The sequence below is a fragment of the Sciurus vulgaris genome, assembly GCF_902686455.1.
Source record: "Sciurus vulgaris genome assembly, chromosome: 5".
Taxonomy (NCBI): domain Eukaryota; kingdom Metazoa; phylum Chordata; class Mammalia; order Rodentia; family Sciuridae; genus Sciurus; species Sciurus vulgaris.
In genome coordinates, this window is record NC_136465.1 from 154040666 (window position 1) to 154067763 (window position 27098).

Below are 27098 nucleotides of genomic sequence, written 5' to 3' on the forward strand. Positions count from 1 at the left end.
CGTACTTTCTGCTTTTTGATCCACTCAACTATACTGTGAAGTAGAGAACATCGTTATTATCCACCTCTCACAAAGAAAAAACTGAGACTCAAAAATATTAAGTAAATAAATTGCCCAAAATAACATAGTTAAGAAGTGGAGGAATCAAGACTCAAATTTAGGCAGATGGGAGTCTCAGAATTCACTTGATAATTTCTACGCTGCCTCCCTAACATTCACTGAGCTCCTAGGAGCTATTCAGATGAAAAGTAAGATGGTCTATCATATGGTAAGGTTTTAGGTTAAGGATAGAGAAGATATAAAGGTCCCATTTGGAGTTTTCCTAATAGAGCTTTTGAAAGGAAAGTGAATTATAATTTGTGATCTGAATTGTACTTAATAATGTGGAAGACCTTACATTTTCATGGGTACTAATCTTTTTATTTTTATTTTTTTTAATTTTTATTCGGCACTGGGGATTGAACCCAAGGGTGCGGTACCACTAAGCTACATCCCAGTCTTTTTATTTTATTATTTTATTTTTTCTTTTAATTTCGAGACGGTCTCATTAAATTGCCTGCATCAGCCTCGCGAGTCTCTGGAATTACAGGCGCACGCAGGCAGTACTCATCTTTTTCATGTATTTTTCTGGAAACATCTGTTATTTGAATTATGCTATTCTGTTATTTCGATTAGTATTAGATTGTTAGTAAAAGACAATCAAAGTAAAGTGGTTTACACAAGATAAAAGTTTATTTCTACCAAGGAATAACCTAGCGGTTTTCTGAATATTGACATAGTTAATAAAATGGTACTTGTTACTGTCTACGGATGCGTGCTGGGGCAGTGATTTAGTTCTTCTGCGCATCTCTGGCAATGGTGAGTCCAAGGGGCTGCAACCAAAAGCGGGAGGATCGTTTCGCGGATCCCCCACCTGTCCTTTGCGCTCGAGCCACTTTCCCGCGGGACTACAGTTCCCAGAGTGCTCCGCGCGCCGGGAGGGCGCGGGGGCGATGACTCACAGGACCCGGATTGAGTCAACATGGCGGTCTCCTGGTGAGTAGCTGGCAAGGTAACCGCTGCCCTCTCCTCTGGTGGAGGAGGTTCTCCAATTTCGACAGGCCCAGAAAGCTTATCGACGGGTGTCGAGGTCTTTCGCTTGTCATAACCTGCAGGACGAAGCTGTCGGCATCTCCAGACTCCGTCCTGTAAGAGGGCCGGCATGCGATCGCGTGCTTCCTGTAGCGCCTCTCTAGTGCACTGACCGACACCCGGCTGCAGCTGATTGACCTTGCGGCTCCCGGGACTCCTCCAGGTCGGAGTCTTTCGGATCTCTCCCAGAGAGCTATTCTCTGTGCTGTTGAGAGTCTGTTCCTCAAACCCCAGACCTTCTGAGGCTCTCAGTGGCTTTTGCTTTCGGGTGGAATTCCATGCCAAGGGACTTGCACTCTGAAATTGACTCCTTGGGGTGAATAGTTTGACCCTCGACTGGGTGTGCCAGCCTCGGGTAGAGGGAACCTAATGACTCCCAAAGTGTTAGGTTGTTGGGCTTGTGGTCAGAAGACTTGGTTTTGCGTTCCACCCATGCCACGTACTAAATGGTGAGAACAGAGAGCAAATTAATCATTTGAGGTTTGTAAGCCTTTGTTCTTAATCTGTAAAACGAAGATGCCCACTTTACAGATTTATGAATGTCAGAACACATTGTGCCTACGAAAGTAGGTTGTAAGCGCTGGGGATAAGAGCTCAGTTGGGAGCGTGCTTGCCTGGTATGTACAAGACCCTGGGTTCAATCCCCAGCACCACAAAAACAAAAGCCCTTAAGAGAAGGTAGGTTGTAAACTAAATAACACTAATGAAGTCGGGGTTAGCAGTGCTTAAGTACTGACAGTGCCAGGAATCAGCCTCCATATTTTAGTCTGGCAAATAGGAGGATCTGTGTCTTTTTTGTTGTTGTTGTTGTTCCAGGGATTGAACCCAGGGGCCCCTAACCACTGAGCCACATCCCCCAGCCTTTTTAATATTTTATTTATAGACAGGCTTTCACCAAGTTGCTTAGGGCCTCACTAAATTGCTGAGACTGAACTTGCAATCCTCCTACCTCAGCCTCCCGAGCCCCGGGGATTACAGGCATGCACCACCAAGAGGAGCTATGTCTTAATTCCCTTCATCACTCTTCACTGGGGGAAGGGCAGTAGTCATTGAGGTCAATTAAACATAAGGGTACAGTTGTTGTATCATTTATTCACAGCAGTTCATGAAAATTATGCTGTTTCCCCCATTTTACCATTGAAAAAAATGGAGGGTCATTTAGTTAATAATTTGCCTGAAGTTTCCCAATTTGTAAGTAATCAACTCTAAAATTCTTGGAAGCAGGCCCTTCCAATTTTGTGTTTCTTCATGATTCAAAATAAGGAAACAACACATGGTTAATATAAGTAAGATGAAATGGTGGTGAAAGCACCTTGGAACCTTATGTACATAGAAGATGGTGAAATTTGTGTTTCTCTAAGCATGTAATAGGCCAAGGATAGGCCTTCTTATTTAATATTTAGTTTAATCAGAAACAGTACTACTCTAAGTGATGTAATAAGATCTTGTGTGTGGTACCTGGGAGGTTGTACAGACACACTAGTATGAATGGGACGCTCCGTGTACCATGTGTAAGTGACAGATTCTAAAAATAATTACACATTTTCTGAATATTCAGTAAGCAGAAAAAGCTGCACTGAGTGCTGAGATGTTTGCATTTAAGAAAAATAGGAGACGTCGTCTGGGGTTTCTCATCTTAGATTTTGGTGTTGAACTTTGTCCTATTATTAAATTGTGTGGAAATGCAAAGTTGTTGAACATCCTTGCTTCAAGTGACTGATCTGTTAGGTAGTGATTCCTGTCTTGTTCCTGTAGTTTACCATAGGTAGCCCAGATTTTTCTTTTCTTCTTTTTGGTACAAAGGATTGAACCAAGGGGCACTTAACCACTGAGCCACATCCCCAGCCCTTTTTTATATTTTATTTAGAGATAGCGTCTTGCTGAATTACTTAGCTCCTCACTAAGTTGCTGAGGCTAGCATTGAACTTGGGATACTCCTGCCTCAGCCTCCTGGGCCACTGGGATTATAGGCATGCACCACCATGCCCGGCTAGCACTGATGTTTTTCTTTATCTTTTAAGCAGGAATAAAAATTGGTGTGCCTAGAAGCAGATTTTAAAGGTGGTTGCTCCTCAGAACACCTTTCGTCATATCATCTGATCATCTTACAACACCATGGCAGCAACAGCATTAAAATGGGTGATATCAAAGAGAATTTTCTTGAAGCATTTATTTCCAGTTCGAAGTGAGTTTTTAAAATTTTAATGCTTACGAAGAGTTTTAAACTTTTCCAAATACAGAATATTTAACACACTTGTTATTGGATATGCGTATTTGCAGGAATGTTTGCAATAAAGAAAAAGGGGTGAAAACCTAAATGTCAATCAAAAGGGGATGAATAAATTATGCTGCATCTTAACTATAACTGTCATGCCACTGTTTCCTACAGGGCAAGATCTTCAAGTAGAAGAGGAAAAAAAGCATGTCAAAACAATATCTATCATGTGATTCTGTCTGTTTAAAAGATAATCTACCATATGTTTGTGTGCACATGCATATGTGCAGATACACAAACGCAGAGGAGATATGGCCCCAATATGGTTATTTGTGCAGACCACAAGTGGTTTTAGGTGATGAACTAATAAAGGGTAACTTTCTGTCATTTGAAACATTTACACTTAGTATATTTATACCTGTAACTTTTTTACTGATTCTTAAATTTTGCAAAATAAAGGGTAAATTAACAGTCTAATCTTAAGAAAGATAATCATTGTTAATATTTTTGTGTATTCTTGACTTTTTCCTGTGGACCTAGCTATTTAAAAAAATGTAATTTCTACTTTTGTTTTCTAAAGAACTGTTTAATTTTAACTATCTTGAATGCCTGTTAATACATATTTGGTACTCAAAGCATGGGCCCATATATGTAAATAGAATATCAAAATCTTATTTCTCAACCAACTGCAACTGCTTTTGCTTTCCTGATTGTTATTGTTGTTTGTTTGTTTGTTTGTTTTTGTACTGGAAATTGAACCCAGAGGTGCTTCATCACTGAGGTATATCTCTGGTCCTTGTTTTCTATTTTGAGAAAGGTTATCATTAAATTGCTGAGGCTGTCCCTGAATTTATGATCCTCATTCCTCAGCCTCCTAATTAGCTAGAATTTCAATTGTGTACCACCATGCCCAGCTTTTTGCTTTCCTTTTCCTCTGTCTCATAGTACTGTTTACCCACTCTTCCCACCCACCTTTTGAGACAGAGTCTCACTATGCTGCTAAGTCACTGGCCTTAAACTTGGAATCCTCTTGCCTCAGTCTCCTGAGCCTCTGGGATTACAGGCATGCACTATCATGCCCAGCTTCCTTTTCCTGTATTCTGTTCTCCCAGTTCTAAAGTAAATATGGTTAGAAAGCTACAGTAGGTATGCTTTTTTATGTTTAGCTCTGTTAGCTAACTTTATATACATCTCTGCCTGACTTTAATCTCTCCTTCATGTTTTCTGTTTACTACTCTTTGTAATTGAAAGTTTGTTTATTGAGTTAGGGGGAAAGATTTACTTGAAGACCAGGGCAAAAAAGTAATAAATAGGTAATTTGGGGGCATTCAAGGCAAAGAAAAAATGGTTTGCCTACTAAGCTCTTTGGTTAAAATAGTGTTCAAAAGTTTACTAAATCCTATTTTTTATTTATTTATTATTATTATTATTTTTTTGATACTGTGGATTGCACCTGGGGTACTTTACCACTGAGCTACGTCCCCTCATTTTTTTTTTTAATTTTGAGGCAGGGTTTTACTTAGTTGCTGAGAGTCTAGCTGAGGTTGCTGAGGCTGGGTTCAAACTTGCAATCCTCCTGCCTCAACCTCCAGAGTTGTTGGGATTATAGACATGTGTCACCACACCCTACTAAATCCTTTTATAGGAAACCTTTTGTTCCTGCAGACTGTTCTTCCACTCTCCCCCCCCTTTATTAGGACTCTGAGCATTATAACATTTATCATTTCATTCAAACTATAATCAACTTATAATTAATTAAATACAGAAGGAGATTGCTATAGATTAGCTATAAACTAAAACAAGAAGTCAGAAAAAAAGTTTCACTCATCTTTTGATTTTCTAGGAGCATTTTTGTTGTTGAGAATTGGGAGAAGGGCCCCTGCTGTTTAGCCTCCTATTTACCTTTACAAGAACCTGGCCCCAAAGTGGATGAGAAGACGGACCTAATCTGTTTTTACACAGCCCATGCCTTAAAACAGGTTATCTGAGAGACAGTTACTCCATTCCTGAGTAACTAAAAATTATTATTACCTTTTCCCTACATTTCCCCCTGCATATGTATTGTGTCTCTTTTGGTATCCCTAATGCCTAATATATATGGTAGAGGGTAAATCAGTCATTATTGAACTCATATGAGTGGATTGGAATTATTGTCAGAATATCTAGTGAAAGTTAATTTAGGTTACCCAAGAAAATCATTCCATTATCATTTAGTCATCCCAATAATCAGGGACTAACTAACTTCTTTTATGAAGCTCATTTATACAATTATTATCATTAATATTATTATCAAAGATAAAGTATCATTACTGATATGTTTTATATGAAAGGAAAGGACATTAAGATTGGAGGCAAAGTAAAACTCATGATTTGAGAGAAAGTACAAGGAATAAAAATATAAAAGGGCCTCCCCATATTCTAGAAGGAACATTTAAGACTTTTCCAAATATATGGTCAACATGGAAATGTACAATTTTATATTTTTTTAAAACATATTAATCCATTTAGTTCTTATAATAACTAATGCCAAAAAAAAAAAAAAAAACCTAATGCAGTGGGGGAAAGGGGTTTCAAAGAAGATATAGCGATGTCATATGAATCATTGATTTAGGGACATGTAAAAGAGACTCCCCTGTGATAGAGGTTAGCAGGTGGAGAGAGTAAAAAGGATTTCATGGACGACGAATATACCAGTTTGAAAGATGAGTAGTATTTGAACAAAGTATGGACGGTGTTCTATACTGAGGATGTGATAGAGGAATAGAGATGGGAAATGTAGGATAGGTCATCATCCCATGTAGCAGGAACAAGACGCTCTTTTGAGACATTGATCCTTGGCTTTAGCCAAGACACTTTAAGAATTTGCTTTTAATTACACTGAGCTTGCCAGGTGCAGTGGTGCATGCCTGTAATCCCAGTGGCTCAGGAGGCTGAGGCAGGAGGGTTGCAAGTTCAAAACCAGTTGCAGTAACTTAGTGAGGCCCTTAGTGTCTCCAAATAAAAAATAAACCAGGCTAAGGATGTGGCTCAATCCTTGGTACCAAGGATATATTAAAAAATGAGGTGCCTCTAATTTTTTTTGTATTTAAGGAATATTCTTTCTTTGAACATAAAAGGACTTTTTGCAGATTTTTAAAGTAATTGCAGCTCTTGAATTTCTAAGTATTTAAAAAAGGAAAATATGTTTTGAAATTGTTAAAAATTAACTTTTTTTAATCAAAATGTACCATTCTCCATTTATAAACTATGCACCTTGGGATGTCTAAATACTTTATGTTCTTTATTGGAAAGATTAGAATTCCCAAATACTTTATTGTCTTCTCTCATCTTTGGTCCTTGTTCTTGCTACTTCCTGTAGAAGGAACACCACTTACCCCTTGTCACCTCTTCATTCCTTCTTCCTTCAGAGCACCTTAGACATCGTTTCCACTGGAAAGGCTTTCCTGAACCTGCACAGTGGCATTTGGTAGCCTGTCCCTGTGCCATTTCTCTCCCAACACTTACCCTTGCTAACGGCACTTACCATTATGTTGCAATTGTTTCTCGTCTCTTTCTTACCAGCAGCCTGTACCCTTTTAAGGGTAGGGACTCAGTCCTGACTCCTACAAACCTTTTTCACAGTAAATAGTACATTGGTTAAATGAGTAAAACTAACTTTAAATTTATGTGAGAACATATGCCCCAATTAACTAAATCTCTTTTACTGTTTGGGTTTTTGCAGATGGAGCTTTATCTGGTGTTTGTCAAAAATCTACATTTTCTTCTCTTCCAGATGACTATAATTGGTATGTATTAAAATTGAATTAAAAAATAACAGTCTTAACTGTATCTGAAATGATTTAATTTTATTTTCTGCTTGCTTTTTTGATTATTCTTTCTTTAATTTTGTTTTTAAAAATTATTTCCATGATCTTATTTACTCAGTATCTGGGATTATAAATGTTTTAAATATCATTATTATTGTGTTTCAATGAATATTTAATTTGTTCTAAGACAGACATGTTGTTAGAAATGCTATCTTCTTGAAGCATGCTTTAGCTTTTTAGAGAAGTTAGTTTTTATACTGTTTCTCTTTAGGTTCATATCTGTTAGTTTAAGTTGTTATTTATCTTTTATTTGACATTGAATAATCCTAAATTACACAATTTTAATACAGTACCTTTTATTTAATGCCAATCACCATGCTAAGAATTAAGAGCAACTGACATTGTCTTTGTTCTCTACAGAAGTCTCTTGTGCAGAAACTGTGACATTTTTCTTAAAGCCATGTGATTTTTTAAATTGCAAATTATAGTAAAAACTTATCTGCTTCTCTTTTGATGTATTTTAATTGCACATTTAATGAGTAATACGTTAAGTAGTTAGTGGTAAATTAGACTAGGTAACATTTTTTTGAATCTAAAAATTAAATTGAGTCATATAAGATTTTTGCATTATGTAAGACTCCATCCTGGACTAGGGCTGGGGCTCAGTGGTAGAGCACTTGCCTGACATGTGTGAGGCACTGAGTTCGAGCCTCACACCATATGTAAATAAATAAATAAAATAAAAGTAGTGTGTCCATCTACAACTAAAAAATGCATTAAAAAATACTTTATTTTTCATCAAAAATCATTGGTAGTTGAAATGTTCATTGCAGTGACATCATGGTATTTAATCTTGAAGTCATGATGAAATAATTTGAGTTGAAATAGTCTTGAGTTGTCTCCCATTTTAAGGTTACCAGGTTTGCCAATCCAGTGATATAGCATCTTCTTTGTTATTAATTAGTTTTTGCTCTGTCATAAATAACAGTATGACTGTATTTTCTAAAATGTTCTTTTCAGCAAAGTAGAGCTCGCTTTGACTTCTGATGGCAGAACAATAGTGTGCTACCACCCTTCTGTGGATATCCCATATGAACACACAAAAGTATGTATGAAAAAATCTATAGTTTTAAATTTTCTGTTAGTAATGTTCATACTTATTGCAAATATCCAAAAAGAAGGGAATTGTCTGATTTCCTTCATTTGGTTTATCTTCTTTTGGCTTTTTTAAAAAACTGTTTTGATTCTCTTTTTGTTTTTTTTTTTAAAGGTTTTTCTCATTATACAAAATAAACTTTTTAAATGCAGTTATGACATCATTTTTCTGGTCTAAAAAATTTCGTTGATATCCGGTTAAGGATTATGTATATCTAGTATAAAACTATAAAACACATTATCTCATACTATCCCATATTATTATTTAATACATTTGGGGGCTGGGGACATGGCTCATTCAAAAAAACTTTCATTTTAGAGTATTTCACAACTTTCAAACTGTTGGTTCTGATAATCTTTTTAATATTTGATAAACTTTTTTATAATTTATTTTGATTCATTGTAAACAAATGGCGTACAACTTGTTTATCTGAAAATTTTTTAATTTAGTTTTTTTTTTTTTTTTTTTGTACCAGGGATTGAACTCAGGGGCACTTAACCACCAAGCCATGTCCCCAGCTCTTTTTATATTTTATAGAGATAGTATCATTGAGTTGCTTACAGCCTCACTAAGTTGCCAAGGCTGCTGGCTTTGAACTCTCGATCCTTCTACTTCAGCCTCCCTGGTGGCTGGGATTACAGGTGTGTGTGTGCCTCTGCACCCAGCTTATATAGTTTTTTCTAATTAGTTATTATGAATATATATTTTAAGTGACCTAGTTTAATTTTTTCCTGTGTCTGCAAAGCCAGGGTACTGGATAGAAGAGGTTTTGTTTTGTTTTGTTTTTGTCTTTAATAGAATTTATTTTAGTTTGACTTAAGCCTTTTTTATTATTTTGCATTTAAAATGCTTTTTTTCTATTTAATATAGTATATTTGATAATGGTCAGTTTGCTCTCTGAGGAGAAAATAATTAGATAATGATACATTCAGTGGCACCTATTTTTAAAAATCATTAGACCAGAGTGCTGGTTAATTTGACAAACTACATTGTTTGCTAGTTTTTGTTCATTGTTTTCCACTTTTTAATCTTACCATTTTGTCTGCCTTCCTGTGCATTCCTAGCCAGATAATATAGGCACTAATCCAGTGCTCTTTTTTATTTCATTTATTTTCATTTCTTGGTCAGTGTGTACAAAATGGGCCTCATTCACTGAATCTGGGACCATATACTGTCCAGCTCACAATTTATTCTTTGGTGACATGCATTATTCTTGTAGCAGTTATTTGAAAGAAGCCTAAGACTGTCAGGTTATTTCTCAGCATCCAGACTCTTATTCCTAGATCACTCTTTACATCCCTGAATCTGACCCTTTTGTCCTCAATTCTGAAAATTTCCCCACTGTAATATTAGAACTTAACTATCATTGATAAAATCTTCTCTAATCTTAACCTCTTCTTGAGTGTTGCCTTTACCTTCTGTCTGTAATAGACCTGACTGTTCACTGGGGACATTGTTTCCCCAGCAGCTCTTTTAAATAATTGCTGTTTGTCTCCAACATCCTTTTGCCACTGTGCTGAGAGGTATAGTAGGTATAATACAGTTTTTCATTGTCACATCCCATACAGCTCTTCACTGTCACATCCAGATCATTTCTCTTTTCTCTAATGATTTCTAGCTTTGTAACTCGTATCATCAAACCATACCATCAGTCTTTTTTCATTGTCATCTACCAACCACCAGTTCATTTCTCTTCCATCCTTATATATTCCTTGAAGATTTGAGGCTTATATCCAACATTGTTGAACCTAAAACCTGTTGGTTATTTTTCATAGAGTCAGGTTAAAAAGTCCTCCTTTTTACTTCTGCCTGATGTGTATTTGATTAAATTACTAATATTCTAAAAATGTTTTTTTAGAGCTTAGGATTACTGGTTTAGGAAAAATAATGATATTACCCAAGGAACAAAAAAATAATGATTTAGAAAAACAAAGTAAAAATGTAAACAAAAATAAGTTGGGTTTTTTATTTTTTTGTTTTGTTTTTGTTCCTGGGGATTGAACCCACAGGTCCAACTATGTTACGTTCTCAGTGTTTTTTTTTTTTTCCTAGCTAAGTTGCCAAGGCTTGCCTTGAATTGTGATCTTTCTGCCTCAGCCTTCCAAGTCACTTAGATTACAAGCGAGCACTATCACACCTAGCAAGTACATCTTTTTAGTAATTGATATCGTGGAAAATTTCAGAAGTCAAATTTTAAAATTCTTTTTTTTTTTTTTTTTTTTTTGCGGTGCTGGATATTGAACCCAGGGCCTTGTGCTTGCAAGGCAAGCACTCTACCAACTGAGCTATCTCCCCAGCCCCAAATTTTTAAAATTCTTGGGAAAATCAAGGGAAATTCAGGATGACAGTTCTGAATATTTCATAAAGTTGACATTCTGTTTTATTTCATTTGTATTATTAAAATACATTCCCTTTCTTTGAAGTTTGATCAAGGAGTACTGCATAAAATAATTCCGAGTACCCAGCGGCACTTGTTATAGACCTTAAAGAATCCATTAATCTCAATATCTTCTTATCTATGCACCTAGACAATTTTGAAAAACCATACAAGAATTTTTGATAAATTAGAATTAGACCTGCTTAGGAATAGGAAGACATAATAAGCATTTATTAACACATGACATTAACTTTGATAATATGTAAAACATTTACTCTTCAGCAACAGGTATAAAAGACTTAAAGAAAATTGTTAATTACAGACTCTATCAACCTAATTAACCTAATGGGGAATCGATTCTCCAAATATAGAGTTTTTTAAATAGCAGAATATTGCAGTGAGAGAACAAATGCCATAGGCCATAGTCAGCTGTGAGTATATTCAGGAGGTTGAGACAAGGGGAAGTTTCCAGAGGCAAAAGGAAGACGACTACCAAAGTTGTTTTGAAACAATCCTTGGCTACAAGGATCAATAACAAGGGTGGCTTCAGTCCAAGGTTGACCAGGCAGTTTTTGGGCAGATGGCCTGATGATGTAATTTTTTGTGTAAGGTTACAGTGGTCTTTGTGCAAGGTTGTGGTTCTGGCATTGTCTCTTGTGTTTGTTCTTATCAGGAATGTGTGCACGAGATCCGCTTCTGAACCTCTCAGCTTTATTTATGTCCTTATTTTTCTGTTAGGGTTTGACACAATTGATCCCTTTTTGATTCTGACAACTTTCATACTCTAATCCCATGTTTACTAGTACCTCTCAGGGTATAATAATTTACAAAGACCCTTACTAATATTTCACTTTATACAAAAGGGATAATCTTTTAACATTTACATTAAATGTCCAAGGAATGCTTCCTCTTTAAAATGTATTTATATCACTTTATTGCTGTTTGGGGCCTTAAAAGAAATGTAAATAGCTGCCTACTGTTTATTAAACTCTTAGATTATGAGGGACAGGAAAGTGTACTAAATACTATATTTATACTATAAATTTATTCATACAATAAATTATTATTTCACTTAATCCTCATTAAACTCTTATGAGACAGATACTGCTTCCTGATTTTACAGAAAGGGAAAGTGTGTGTAAATAATTTGCCCAAGGCCACAGAATTACTGAATGCAGAATCAGAGACCAAAGTGCATGTTCTTAAACCTCTTCATTATACTTCCTCCTCTCCTATGTTAGGAGGGAGAACTAGACCACTAATAGGTAAGTGGTTTCTTTTTAGTCTATTTTTAAAGACTTTTCATAATCTGACGTTCCAAGATTTGTTAAAATCATCTCTTAAGTGTTCTTGCTATATTCCATCACTTACTCATCTTTCTTGTCCCTCATAAACTCCTGTCTAATAATAGACTGTCTATAGACTCTGACCTGACTCCTTTCCACTTTCACTGATATCTTCATTACTTTGCATTTCTGAAGTACTTATTCAATTGTGCCCCTCCACTTGCTTATATGTATATATATATACACACACGCATATATACACACACATGGTCTTTTACAGAGGTCTTATTGTTTCCTGAACTTAAGTTTAATGTAAGCATGTTATAATATTTAATACAGTGGTAGGATATCACACTTGTCAGTAATAGTGTATGAATATAAAGAAGCTTCTGTTCAAGTGTTTCATATCTCATTGTAAAGTCATATATTTATTGTACTATAATTACATATGGTTATTTGTAAAGCAAGGCATTGTTACCATTATATATGTTATCATTATTAATGTATCATTTTCATCAATAGAATATGATTGTTACATACATTAATACCATTAAAATATAGATAACTTGAGTATCCAAGTCAGTAATTCTTTTTTTTTTCCAACTGTGCTGCACATCAAACCCAGAGTCTTGTGCCTACTAGGTCTTGCTCTATTGCTGAACTGCATCCTCAGACCAAGTCAGTGATTTTTTTTTTTTTTTTTTGGTGTTATTGGGGATTGAACCCAGTGTGCTCTACCTAAGTTAAATCCTCTTCTATTTTTTTGAGACACGGTCTCACTAAGTTGCCCATGCTGGTCTTGAATATTTTTCTGCCTCCTTTTTCTGAGTCATTGAGATTATAGTCAGGTGCCACTGCACCTGGCTTCAAGTCATTGTTTCTTAAAGGCTTCAGTGAGCTGCTGCTGGTGATGGAAATATGTTTTATCACTACTATGCATTGGGGAATGCAAATTTAGTAACTAATATCTTTGTTACTAAATGGTCCACATTATTGTGTGAAATGGGAAATGGTCCACATTATTGTGAAGCATCATTTGATGGCGTTTCAACCATCTGAAGTGAAAACAGTGAAAAGTTTTCTGCTTCCATTGAATATGGGAATTGTCAGTTTTTTTGTTTTATGTTTGTTTGTTTGGTACTGGGGATTGAACCCAGGGCTACTTAACTAGTGAGCTATATCCCTGGGCCTATTTATGTTTTATTTTGAGACAGGGCCTCAGCTAAGTTGCTGAGGCTGGCTTTGAACTTGCAACCCTCTTGCCTCAGCCTTCTGAGCCACTGGGATTACAACATTACCACCATGCCCGGCAGGAATTTTCATTTTCAATGAAAGGTTTTTCATTGTATCTCACCATAACGATATGTATATAACTGTGACCTTTTAAGTTAAAGAAATAATAATGGTCCCAATTTATACTTATAGAAAATAGAAACTAAAGTACAACATACTTTATTACTGGGAAAAGAAAACCCGAGTAAGAATTTTATTATTGCAAAAGAATCTCAAAATTTGTGACAAGAAAAATATTTCTTACCTTGTTGAGTAATACAACTAAGTAAAACTGTTTCTGATAACTTGTTTACCTACCCCGAGGTACTGTAATGAATTATTGAGTATGGAAATTGTTTTATTGTAACTCAGTCAAATCCTGGGTAACATTTCTACATTTTGATGTTGTTTGTTACTACTTATTTTGTAGCCTATCCCTCAACCAGATCCTGTGCACAATAATGAAGAAACACATGATCAAGTGCTAAAAACCAGATTAGAAGAAAAAGAGGAACACCTTGAACAAGGACCCATGATAGAAAAACTTAGCAAAATGTTCTTTACTACTAAGCATCGTTGGTATCCTTATGGACAGTAAGTATTTTTTTTTTCTTCAATTCTGACTATATATGCTAAAGGAACACATAACTATCCTTCCATTAACCATTTCTGAAATGGTATTCTGCATGAGGAAGTTAACCCCAAGTACATTTGCATACTATAATACTATATTGTATACGACTCCCCCACGCATCCCCGTACTGGGGACTCAACCCAATACCACTGATTGAGCTATGTCCCTAATCCTACTCTTTATTTTTAAAAATTTGAGGCAGACTCTTAATAAATTACCAAGGCTGGCTCCAAACTTGTGATCCTACCGTGTCAGCCTCCTGAGTAGCTGGAATTATAGGCATGCACCACCATGCCCAGCTATATTGTACTTTTATATCAACATATATACCATAGTTAAAATGAAATAATGCTTCTTTGTTTTGATGAGAGAATTTAAACAAAGGCTTTCTGTGAATTTTATAAAAGTCCTTGAAAATGCTATTCTATGATAGTCATTAATTAGTATGTGATTTTTATATTCCTACTAAGAAATTAATCTTATTCTCAGACCTTTATGTATTTTTTTAAAAATAGTTGATATGCAGCAAATAATTTGACAGTATATATTGTTCTCAGTTCCCTTTAGAAACTACAGTTGCCTTTCTCTCATATCAGTTCTTCTATCTCTGGCTTTAATTTTCATATTTGAATCTTTTTCTTTTCTTGTGGTGTTAGGGCCTAATATATGTTAGGCAAGTGCTTTAATGCTTAGCTGTACCCCAGCCCAGAATCTTTTCTTTCATATCTATCATCTTCCAGACCCAACTATGAGGATTTTTTTGTTTATAAATATAAACAAAAAGTGTTTGAGCAAACTTTATTCTCATTCACTTGTGTAACTGCCACACTTATGACAGGAGACATTTATGGAACTAATGAATATACATTCATCAGTCTCCTCTACTAAGTGCTAGGTGATCAGAAGCACAATCCCTGTTTGTAAGTTATTTACACTCAAGCAATGATGATAATGGAGTAAATAAACAATTAAAATCAAGGGTGATAAAGCCTCTTGAAGGATGGTTCAGAGATACCTACGGGGAGTGAGTAGAAAGCTCCGTAGGCAGGAGGGACAGCATGTGAGATAAAGCATGCTGCGAAAGTTGCCATAGTTCAGATCGGATGGAACCCAGAATATGTGCAGGAATGTAGGAAGGGTATTGGGAAGGGTTTTGTGCTGAGCAGTTTTAAGACATGAACTGACTTATACAACATTTATACATTAGAAAAACGTTAAGAAGTCTCTGTATTTGGGATAAAGTGATACGAGGAATGACTAGAGTTAGGGAGATGTGTTAGGAGACTATTAACAATAGTCTGGTGGAAAGTGTTGATGATCTAAATGGACTTCCACTGGGAATAGAAAGAAGGGAAATGAAAGAAGATTGGTATTTAAGAACTTTAATCAGCATTAGTAGACATATGATAGGGAGAGAAGGAAGAGATAGGAGACCTTTCTGACTGGGGTGTTTGGGTCGATAGTGGTGCCATTTATGTGAATGGGGGGGAAACAAGTTTGGTGGTGAGGAGGATGAACCCATTATTGATTGAGTTTTAAGGGTCTGTGAATCATCTGGTAGGAACAATTCTCAAAGGAATAGATCTGTGGATCCCAGAGCTCAATTCACTTTTTAGTTTAAAAAATGCTTTCTCTCTTAACTTTAGTTATGCCTGAGATTCCCCAAGGCACTGCCTCATACAGTACATCTTGGTGAAATTCACTCTGAGAGCTTTAATTACAGTTGCTGTGTAGATAACATGCAGCCTATTCTGCCATACATTTTTTTTCCCTCAGTCTTATTACCAGTATCATTGTCCTTAGACTATTTCAAACTAGACTTCTTTCCAAAGTTTTTGATTCATTATAATAAAACATGACCTTTTCCTGTCTAAAAAAGCCCCTCTTTTAACAATCTCAATACTAAAGGTGATATTTCTGTATCAATTTCCCAAGAAAAAATTTGTGTTTTGTTTTTTTTTTGTTTTTTTTTTTTTTGGCCAACAAGGTCTTTAAATTCCTGCTTCTATTTCTTATCTCCTTTGATTCCTTAATTTTTCTTTCTTATTTAGTACTCAGTTTTTATGCATGCTCTGGGTTTTTACCTATATTTGTAATTGTATGTTAGGGTGACTGAAAGCAAATTAGCAAGCTATTCCATACCCCCATATCTTAAATCATTACCATATTCTAAGATTTCTTTCTGAGATTCATAAATCTCTCAAATTTATCTTTTAGTTTTGTCATGTTATCCAGATATTTGAGTTTAAGCCTAACCCTGAACTTTGTTATTCTTTATAATAATATTCCATTGTATATATATACCACAGTTTCTTTATCCATTCATCAATTGAAGGGCATCTAGGTTGGTTCCACAGTCTGGCTATTGTGAATTGAGCAGCTATGAACATTGATGTGGCTGTATCTCAGTAGTATGCTGATTTTAAGTCCTTTGGGTATAGGCCGAGGAGTGGGATAGCTGGGTCAAATGGTGGGTCCATTCCAAGTTTTCTAAGGAATCTCCACACTGCTTTCCAGAGTGGCTGCACTAATTTGCAGCCCCACCAGCAATGTATGAGTGTACCTTTTTCCCCACATCCTCGCCAACACCTATTCTAACCCTGAACTTTGGTAAAGGCTTTCAGTATTTGTTTCCTTCTGGTATGTCCCATATTGTTGCAATCTTTTGTAATCATTGCTCTTAACCCAGTCACTGAGGATATGAAAATCCTCTGAAGGGAAGAAAGGCTGAAGGCAATATTAGGAGTCTTAAAATCAAGTATGCATGTATCAAGAGTTTGTATCTTTTTATTTCTTTTGATCTCTTTTATGGGCGGACCACAATTTGTTTATCTACCAGTTGATGAACATTTTGAGTTCTTAGTATTTGACTTGTGTGAATAGAACTGTGTAAATATTCAAGCATAAGTCATCGTATTGACATGTTTTTATTTCTTTTGGGCCGATCCCTATGAATAAGATTACTGGGTCATATGATAAAAACACATTTAAATTCATTAGAAATTGTCAAAGTGACTGAACCATTTAATATTTCCACCAGTAGTGAATATGAGTTCTAATTGCTCCACATCCACCCCAAAACTTGGTATTTTTGCCTTTTTACTTTTGTCATTTTGTTGGGTAAGTAGTGGTGATTCTAATTTATTTTTCCCCAGTGATAACAGTGTTGAATATTTTTTTCACATGGCCATCTGTACATTTGTGGTGGGTATTTGTGTGTGTATGTGTGTGTGTGTGTATGAGTTTTTTGCTTCTTTTTTAAAAAAAGCATATTAGTTGTCTTATTAAGGTATAAGACCTGTGGATTAAAGTACTGTGTGAGCTATGTGCTATGTAAATATTTTGTCTGTGGCTTGCCTTTTCATTTCCTAAGTAGCTATTGAAGATCAGTAGTGTTTTTTAATTTTGATAACATTTAATTCACACAGTTTTCCTTTTGTAATTTAGGAGTTTCATGTTCTACTTAAATCATTCTACCTAACCCAAAGTCACTAAGATTTTCTTCTAGAAGTTTTATAATTTTAGCTTTTAGCATTTAGATCTATGATCTATTTGGGCTGGGTCGATTTTTTGGCGGGGGATACCAGAGATTGAACTCAGGGGCACTCAACCACTGAGCTACATCCCTGGCCTTATTTTGTATTTTATTTAGAGACGGTGGGTCTTGCTGAGTTGCTTAGCATCTCACTTTTGCTGAGGCTGGCTTTGAACTCTCGATCCTCCTGCCTCAGCCTCCCAGGCTGCTGGGATTTACAGGCGTGTGCCACCACACCCATCTTGGGTTGATTTTTGTTTACAGTGTGAGGCATAAGTTGAAGTACATTTTCTAAAAAAATATTGTTATTAGTTATTGATGAACCTTTATTTATTTATTTGTATGTGGGGCTGAGGGTTGAACCCAGTGCCACATGCTAGGCAAGTGCTCTACCATTGAATTGGTCCAGCTCCTTTGTTGAAAGTCAGTTGATCATATATGTTGGTCCTGGTAATTTTGCTCAATTAATCTCTGTCTTTACAGGAAACAAGTCTTAAAATCAGGTAAAGTCCTCTGTGGTGTTATTTTTCCAAATTTTCTTAGTATCCTATGTCTTTTGCATTGACCTATAAATTTTAGAGTTAGCTTATCAGTTTCTATAAAAAACCTGCTAGGATTTTAAAGAGCATTGACTTCAGTCTATAGATAAATTTCAGGAGAACTAATGTCTTATTAATATTCAGTCTTCCCATTCATGAAAATGGCATATTTTTCCATTTATTTAGATCTTTAAAAAAATCTCTAAACAGTGTTTTATAGGTTATAGTATATGGATGTTGTGTGTTTTTTTCTGTTAAACTTATCCCAAAATATGTCATCTTTGTGTGTAGATATGTGATTATAAATCATCTTAGATTTTTAAATTTCCAATGGTTTGTTGATTGTATGTAATATACAATTGATTTTTGATTTTTTTTGTATATCACCCTTGTGTTCTGTGACTTTGAGACAGTTCATTTTGTAGGATTTTTAAATTTTTTTCTTTTTTTTTTTTTGTGGTGCTGGGGATTGAACCCAGGGCTTTTGGCATGCTAGGCAACATTTTACCAACTGAGCTATATCCCCAGCCCAAGACAAATTATTTTTAGTTTTTAACTCAGGTTACCTAAGAAGTGTCCTTAAGATCTAAAAGAAATTTTTCCAAAATGCTTAATTAATAGGAAGCAGTTTTTATAATGGGGGAATGTAGCTTATTAAGAAATATCTGAGATGTATCCAAAAATGTATTTATAAAGTTTCATTGATTTTTTTTAAATGGTTCTAATAAAAATAGCAAAATAATCATAGAAATTTAAGGTTTCTGTCAGAAGTAATAAACCTTTATTAAAATAATTTATCTCAGATATATTCTTCTTTTCAAGGTATCACAGACGTCGTAAGAAAATGAATCCTCCAAAAGACAGATGATATTGAGATTCTTGGAAGAATCAAAGAAAAATGTTATCCAGTGTCTCATTTGCAATTTGAGAAAATGCAATCTGGTGTATTTACTAATATGTGATATGTAAAATAATAATAATAAAATGTCTTTTCATATGTTAGAATATGTATTCATTAATCCTGGACTTGACATTTTTATTTAGAGAAACTATTTCATCTTATTTTCCTTTTGAGGTATTAAAGGCTACCTCTTATTTTTATGTGTCTAGTATGAGTAGTTTTACATTAAGAGACAAACATTGTTATTAGTATAAATATGGTTAATAAAAATCCATGCTTCTTTTGAAGACATTTTTAAAATTTATTTTTATTGGTGCATTATAATTTTACATAATAGAGGGAATCATTATGCCGTATTTGTAGTTACACATAATTTGATCAGTTTCATTCCATTGTACCTTCCCCTTCTTCCTCCCCCATCTGCTTGCTCTCTGTTCTATTTAATTACTACATTGTAAGTACATATAAAAGCTGTGTTCTCTGTGGTATATTTGTACCCAGACATAGCATAATTTGCTAGATTTTGCTCCCCAGTACATCCCCATGCCTTTGCTCTTCCCTCCCTCTTGATTTCATGAAGAGGGTTTCAAATTGCCTTTCAGAATAAACTTACAAGGATAACCCAGGAAACAGATGTTGGAGCATTTCCATTGGCTTTTAGGAAATAATTAAATTAGTTACATTTTTATCCGTTTCTACTGTCTGCTAGGCTCTTTGCCTATATTATTACATTCTCACAACAATTCTTTTAATAAGAATCATCAAGGCTGGGGTTGTAGCTCAGTAGTGGAGCACTTCCTCGCTTGTGTGAGGCACTGGGTTTGATTTTTGGCACCAAATAAATAAAAGGTTTCATGTCCATCTACAACTCAAACTATTTTTTTTTTGTTTGTTTTTAAAGGAACATCATCCTTGTTATACAGATAAGATTGAGGGACTTGTACTCTACCTAGCAGGCTGGAGAGCCAGGATCCGAGATTGTCAGACTCCAAAGGCTTCTTCAGTGCATTTGCAGTGACAAATGGGTTCTTCTTCACCCAAGAATGTACTTTCCTAGAGATGTTTCTAGAAAGAATATTATTTAATTAGTTTGGATTGTTTTTCTGTCTTAAAAATTACATTAGCATTGGGTGCAGTGATGCACTCCTATAATCCTAGTGACTGGGAAGGCTGAGGCAGGAGGATCACAAGTTTGAGGTCAGCCTGAGAAATTTATCAAGATCCTTTTTCAAAATAAAGAGGACTGGACTGGGGATTTATCTTCATCATAAAGTGCTTGCCTAGCATGCATGAGTCCTTCCCTGAGTTTGATCCCCAGCACTACAGAACTAAATAATATGTAAAAAAAAATGAAAAGGGCTGTGGATGTGACTCAAAGGTAGGGTATTCTTGGGTTCAATCCCAAAGACCAAAAAAATAATTTAAAAAAAGCCAGTTTCAGAATACATGCAAACCGTTGCAGCTTAGATTAAAATGTTTCACCAGACTACACAGTTACAGCAATGTTAACAGATTAACCTGCATACACAGAATCTTTAGAAGCACTGTGATTTCTTTTAAGCAGGTGAGAAATTTTTTTAAAAATATAGTTGTAAATGGACACAATAACTTTATTTTGTTTATTATGCGGTGCTGAGGATTGAACCCAGTGCTTCACACACACACACACACACACACACACATACACACACCAGGCAAGTGCTTTACCACTGAGCTACCATCCCAGCCCCAGGTGAGGAATTTTTAAGAAGGAGGGGAAGTGCTTTATTCAGACTTGCAAAATATTTTTGATATTTGTAAAGTTGATGTGAAAATAATTTTTCATTCAAAGTCTATAGTTTAATTCTTTCAGTAAAGGAAATTTAACTGAAAGTCCCAGTGGTTTGTAAAATATAAAGAATGGTAAATAAGAGAGATAAAAGGAAATGATTAGTAACGGCTACTCTCTACTACCCAAAGGAAATGTTTTTAAGTGGCTCCTTTTTTTAACTTAATTTTTTGGAAAGAATAAAAATGTGTGATATAAACTTGATAATCTAAAATATTTGCCAACTGTGTTGATATATCTTTCAAAATGGTTCATGTTTTAAGTTGTAGATGGAACAATATATTTTATTTATTTATATTTATGTGGTCCTGAGGATTGAATCCAGTGCCTCACAGGTAGCAAGCGCTCTACCACTGAGCCCCAGCCACTGAAATGGTTCATATTTTCCAAGTTTATTTATGCTTAAAATTTTTAAAAAGATTGAGATGTTATAAATATAGAAAGAATAAAGAACTGAACCAAGATAAAATGATGAAAATTTTCTTCAACTCCAAGATGCCCAAACCACAGACTCACATGTCAATGCTTTGGAGAATTAACTTTAATTTTATTGTACTGGAAATATAGATTAACTTGGTAGTTGGTGGAATTTTGGTGTTCATAAGTGGCTGATTTTTAGTTTTGCTAAACAAACATTCCATCAGCAGCATCACTTCCCCCATTCTTACTCCCCACCCCCCCACTCCGTAGAAATCTATCATACACTACCACTAACATCCACCCCCATCTGCCACTAGGGTACTGGGGATTGAATCCAGGGGCACTTTACTATGGAACTACATCCCAACCCTTTTTTACTTTGAGATAAGTTCTCCCTAAGTTGCCCCTGCTGGCCTCAAACTTGAACTTGTGATTTTCCTACTTCAGCTTCCCATGTAGCTGGGATTTCAGGTGTATACAACTGGGCCCAGCATCACTAACATTTTTATGAAGTGTCCAGTTACTTGTTTTAGCAGACACTTAAAAATTACATAAAGCGGGATGGGCCCTTTACATTGAATAAACATCTTCATGAAAAACTACCCAGTTCTCACACTTGCATTGATGAGGAAGTAACACCACTTCAAACATAAAAAGCATGATTGCTAGAACCACCAGAGGGCACTCTCGCATCGGGTTCAATTTGAACATCTCGTCCTGAGGGAGTGACTGTTGAAAGCACTTAAGTAGCAGAGGTTTGGGTATACATTAGTTGACAATATGTAGTAGAATAAATGGCAGTAGTGAAATCAAATGTTGGAATAGTCTGGCAATTTTTCTTTAAAAAACTTATTGGTGCTTTATAATTGTATATAATGGTGGGATTCATTGTAATATATTCGTTCATGCATCTATTTCATTTCCTGAACCTACCCTTTTCTTCCCCTCTACTTCCTTCATCCCCTTTCTACTGGTCTTCTATTTTCATGAGGCCCCTTTTCTTTCCTTTTTTCTCCTCTAGCTTTTGCATATGAAAGAAGACAGGACCCTTGACTTTCTGAGTCTGACATCTCACTTAGAGATCACTTACCTGATCACTTATCAGATGTTCTCCAGTTATATATGTTCCTGAAAATGACATAATTTCCTTCTTTATGATTGAGTAAATCTCCGCTGTGTACAAATACCACATTTTCTTTATCCATTCATCTATTGACAGATGCCTAGGTTGGTTCTATAACTGGGTTGTTATGAACTGTGCTGCTATAAACAAGGTTTCCGTGTATTGCTACGTATGCTGACTAGAGGTGGTATGGCTAGATCATATGGTAGGTCCATTTCTAGTCTTTTTTTTTTTTTTTTTTTAACTTTTTGCAAGTTGTTTTATTTACAATGTCAACTTTTAAAAGCTCACTAAAGTTAACTGGACAATAAACTCGGCAGAAATTGCTTAACAAAAGGAGGGAGAGCCCATAATGCCACTTTCTACAGAGAACCACAGTTCAGTTTTATTCAGAGTAAAGAAAAAAGAAACTTTCTCTCATATTAGAAGGAATTCATAGGTTTGGAGTCTGTACTCAAACTACACATGCAATAAGGACAATATTACTCTAATACAATTGATGTGCTGCTGCATTTGTCTACTGTTTGTCTAATATTAACACTTATAAACAGAACAGTGCAACTAGTATTTGGAACAATTCTCATAGTGTTTCAGTGTCAGGTACATTTAACTTCTCTTTGCACCACTGGTTCTCTTGGTGTACCTGGGCTTCCTCCTCTTCAGTAAAGTCATTTTTGATATTGAAGGTTTTACGAATCTCAAGAGTTTTCCCCTTGATCATGTTGGCAACAGTCTTGCGGGTAACATCAAACAAACCTTTGACGTCTAAGTAGTTTGCAGCCAGAATAAGTTTAAAAATTGTTCCTTTGTCAACTTTCAGGAATTCTTGGTCCCAAACAGGGATATCATGTGTTTGCTTTTCTTTGTTTTCTTCATCCTCAGGAGGAGGAGGAGGGTCCTCCTTGTGATGTGTGCACCACTGAATGACCTTTTTTAATATTGCTGCATTAACATTTGGTAGAGGAACTGGCTCATCATCTCCTTCATCATCCATTCCCAAATCTTCCAACATGGTCTTGGTGGTCACAGATTGTTTGGCAATTTCTACATCAACTTCAAATATCTCCCCATCAGAACTCTGCAACTTAATTGAAGGCACGGTGTTTGGTGTCAAGAAGATGGCAGGCCAGAGGCTGACGGGAGCGGGGCAGCGTCCACACCCATTTCTAGTCTTTTGAGGAACCTCTGTACTGATCTGAGGCCATTTTTCATTCTGTTTATTCATCCATCAAATATAGACAAAACTACAAATTGTGAAAAAGCCCACACTTTGGTTGGTCAATAGCAAAAAATGATTTCTTCTTAAGACCCATAGTACCTTCTGAATAATTCCTACAGAGCAACTTAATTTTTCTAATGACATTGTTTTCCAACCATGAATGTAGTTCACTATTATTTTTAAAACTTAGAGACTAAATAGAAAAATAATTGTCGCATCCAAAGATAGTATCGTTAACATTTTTAGACACTTTCTTTTATTTCCTCTGCATAAATATGTTTTAGAAATAAAAATAAAAATAGGGTTTATTATGTGCTGTTTTGTAATTGGCTTTTTTCACTTAATATAAATATTTCCATATCATTAAATACTCTTTAGACACCATCATTATTTCTGTTCCATGTTATAAATAATGCTGGTATTAACATCCTGGTGGATCATTCCTGAGTATTTTCTTAGATTAACTTCTCAAAGTATAATTTTTGAATCAAAAAGCATGCACACTTACATACATTTTTAAAATTTGTGGTTTAAGGGGTTGAAGGGGAGAGGGGAAGAGATGGTGAGGGAGATATTATGAATGAAAGTGATCAAATTACTTTTTACGCACATGCAAGATACTTTTTATGCACTATATATATTACATGAATATGTAGCATATTCAAGGTGCTACAATGAAGCTCACCATTCTGTATAAATAAGATGCACCAATAAAAGAATGTGGTTTAAACTTCATACTACTAACAGCAATATGAAAACATTTTCTCTACACTTGTACTACATTTTTTTTTTTTTTTTTTTCAGTTCTGGGAATTGCACCCAGGAATGCTTAACCACTGAGCCACATCCCCAGCCCTCTTTTTAATATTTTATTTAGAGACAGGGCCTAATGGAGTTGCTAAGAGCCTCGTTAAGTTGCTGAGACTGCCTTTGAACTCGAGATCCTCCTGCCTCAGCCTCCCGAGCCACTGGGATTACAGTGGGTGCCACCATGCCCAACTTGGTACTAAAATTTTAAAACATCTTTATCAGGCAAGGAATGGATAATGTTTTAATTTTCTTCAGTCACTTTAAATTTAATATGTCCTACTTAAAAGAATATGAAACGTAACTAGTTTTGGGTCCTAGCTTAAATGTCAAGTTTAAGAGAACTGTTCTCGTTCCTTCATTTCCTTAATAGCTCTTCTTGGCACTTTTCTATAGTGTGTTTCTTCTGCCTTCCCCACAAAACTTCCCTTAGGTATCCCAAGAATTTCAGTTCTGTAGAGGAACTGGCTCAGCTTCTGTTATGTGCATCACTATATCTTTCCACAACACTTAATCAAATTTTGTTATTAGGCTTCTTTTGGGTGTTTTTTTTTTACTGTTGTTTTGTTTTGTTGGTGTACTGGGGACACTGAGGATTGAACCTAGATGTACCACTGAGCTATATTCCCAGTCCTGTTTATTTTTTTACTTGGAGACAGAGTCTTGCTAAATTATTTAGGGCCTTTCTAAATTGCAGAGGTTGGCCTCAAACTTGGAATCCTCCTGCCTCAGCCTCCTGAGTAGCTTGGATTACAGGCATGTATCACTGCACTCAGCTGTTGTCAGGCATTTTTTTCATGTGATTATTTGATAAATGTCTATCTCCCCTCCTAGACTATAAATTCCCTGACTTCCAAAGACTGTGTGATTATGAATATCAGTGTTCCTAGTTGCCTGACACCTTCATTAATCCACAGGCATCTGAGTAAGGTTTTGTAAAAGAAAGTGTTCTAGTGCCAAAGATTTTGACCCAAGGATTCAGGAATGGGATTTGGGATGGGAAGTATCTATGAAATTCTTGGAAGTGTGTAGAATTTTGAGACCGTGTTTTCCTGGGAACAGGTTCTGTTGTCTTTCTGTAGCTTTTTGAGGTCTGTATCATATCATCCCCTGATTTTACTTGCTAGGCACCTAGTAATTTTGGGGGGGTGGGGTGGGGGGAGGGACTGGGAATTGAACTCAGGGGCACTTGACCACTGAGCCACATCCCCAGCCCTATTTTATATTTTATTTAGAGACAGGGTCTCACTGAGTTGCTTAGCACCTCACTTTTGCTGAGGTTGGCTTTGAACTTGAAATCCTCCTACCTCAGCTTCCCCAGTCGCTGGGATTATAGGTGTGTGCCACCACACCCAGCTAGCACCTAGTAATTTTAGAACTGAAATAATACTGAGAAGTGAGAGAGTGAGTGTGGTTTCCACATATTCCAGGAGGCATCTTTAATTATATTCCAATAAGAATATAAGAAAAGAAGCTAGGATATCATGTCCTTTCATTTTGAATGTCTTCTGGGTCACCCAAAAATACTTTTCCAGTTTTAGATATGTCTTTTTTATTTCCAGAAATAAGTCAAATTGAAGATCATCCCTCGAACAACAGTAGTTAGTAAACTATTTTATTTGGCAAGGGCATACATAAATGTTTCCATTACTTTTAGGGACAGGGAATGGTTCCTTAAATTTTTTTTTCATCAGAAGTTCAAAATAACTTGCTAATATTCTTACCAAAGTAATTTGCAAATATTCTAATGTCAAAGAAAAAATTTCCCCATTGAGCTCAGACATTAGCTCCCACTATTTTCTAATGTGTTGTCTAACCTTCTGAAACGAATGTTTTGAATGTACTAGGAAGAAATGCTCAGGAAGAATATGTAATGTGCTTTCTACTTGTGTACAATGGCATTCATTTTTATTTAGTAACACAACCTCATATTTATACAGCCTCCTTCTGCAGGAAACCTGGAATGCTTTATGGTTGTGATTACCTGAATTCTTGTAATGTTACTTGTAAATGAGCTCCTGTTTTTAGATAGCGGAACTGAGTCAAAATCACACAATTACATCTGGAAATCACCAGTAAAATCTGGATGTCTTCTGAGTCTTAAAAACTCATCAAGAATGTATCATCTCTCCAGTGTTCTCTCCAAGCATCTGATCATTTCAGCAAACTTTATGAAGTATCTATAGCATTCCAGTCACTGTGGATTCAAAGACAAGACCTCATTCCTAATTGACAAAGTATCTTGCCCAGACTTTCCCTTCTTTCCCGTCTAGTTACAGTTAATCTCTTTCTCACTTAGAATCCAAAGCATATTAAATCACTATTTTACCATTTACTTCAATTTGTCTTGAACTAGAATAATGTTTACAGTTAATGACATGGTCAGTGTGGCAATTTGGATTGAGCCTATTCGATTTTCAATTACTGCATCCACATATAATTACCATGAATAAGATCATAGAAGACAGAATGGTCAAACTGAAAGATATCTTAAAGATAATTTGGGGGCACAGATATAGGAACTGAAGTCCAGAGAGACTAATTAACTTGCCCAAGATCACAGATCATGGCAGAACCAACCAATGTCTTCTGTAAACATTAATTATATTTTTATATGTATATTTATGCATATGCATACAGATGGAATTTGCCTCCAGCAATAGATGCAACCAGTGGTAAAAACCTAACAACTGACTCTAGTTTGTTTTGTTTGCCAATTCCCATGGTATAAATGCTCCCATCATGGCTGATTTTTTTTCCTTGGCTGAGGACCAAACTCAGGGCCTTGTGCGTGCAAGGCAAGCACTCTGGCACTGAGCTAAATCCCCAACCCCATCATGGCTGATTTG

General features: G+C 35.7%; 2 protein-coding genes across 8 annotated transcripts; one reads left to right on the top strand and one right to left on the bottom strand.

The window, feature by feature from the left end:
* Nucleotides 1–948: 948 nt before the first annotated feature.
* Nucleotides 949–19726, top strand: MRPL42 (mitochondrial ribosomal protein L42). 7 transcript variants are annotated; one of them, XM_079142850.1, is made up of 6 exons: nt 949–1035; nt 3156–3316; nt 7068–7131; nt 8173–8257; nt 13674–13837; nt 18774–19050. In XM_079142850.1, the coding sequence occupies exons 2-6, from the start codon at nt 3247–3249 to the stop codon at nt 18817–18819; spliced, it is 429 nt and encodes a 142-aa protein (XP_078998976.1). In that variant the 5' UTR covers nt 949–1035; nt 3156–3246; the 3' UTR covers nt 18820–19050. The 7 variants fall into 7 exon arrangements, with proteins under 7 accessions (XP_078998976.1, XP_078998979.1, XP_078998973.1 ...); XM_079142853.1 differs by lacking the exon at nt 949–1035 and adding an exon at nt 1042–1294 and having other exon boundaries at nt 18755–19726; XM_079142847.1 differs by lacking the exon at nt 949–1035 and adding an exon at nt 1042–1294.
* Nucleotides 19727–21751: 2025 nt separating this feature from the next.
* LOC306662750 (S-phase kinase-associated protein 1-like) lies at nt 21752–23664 on the bottom strand. The gene has a single exon (XM_079142827.1). The coding sequence runs from the start codon at nt 23446–23448 to the stop codon at nt 22804–22806; it is 645 nt and encodes a 214-aa protein (XP_078998953.1). The 5' UTR covers nt 23449–23664; the 3' UTR covers nt 21752–22803.
* Between the last annotated feature and the right edge of the window lie 3434 nt (nt 23665–27098).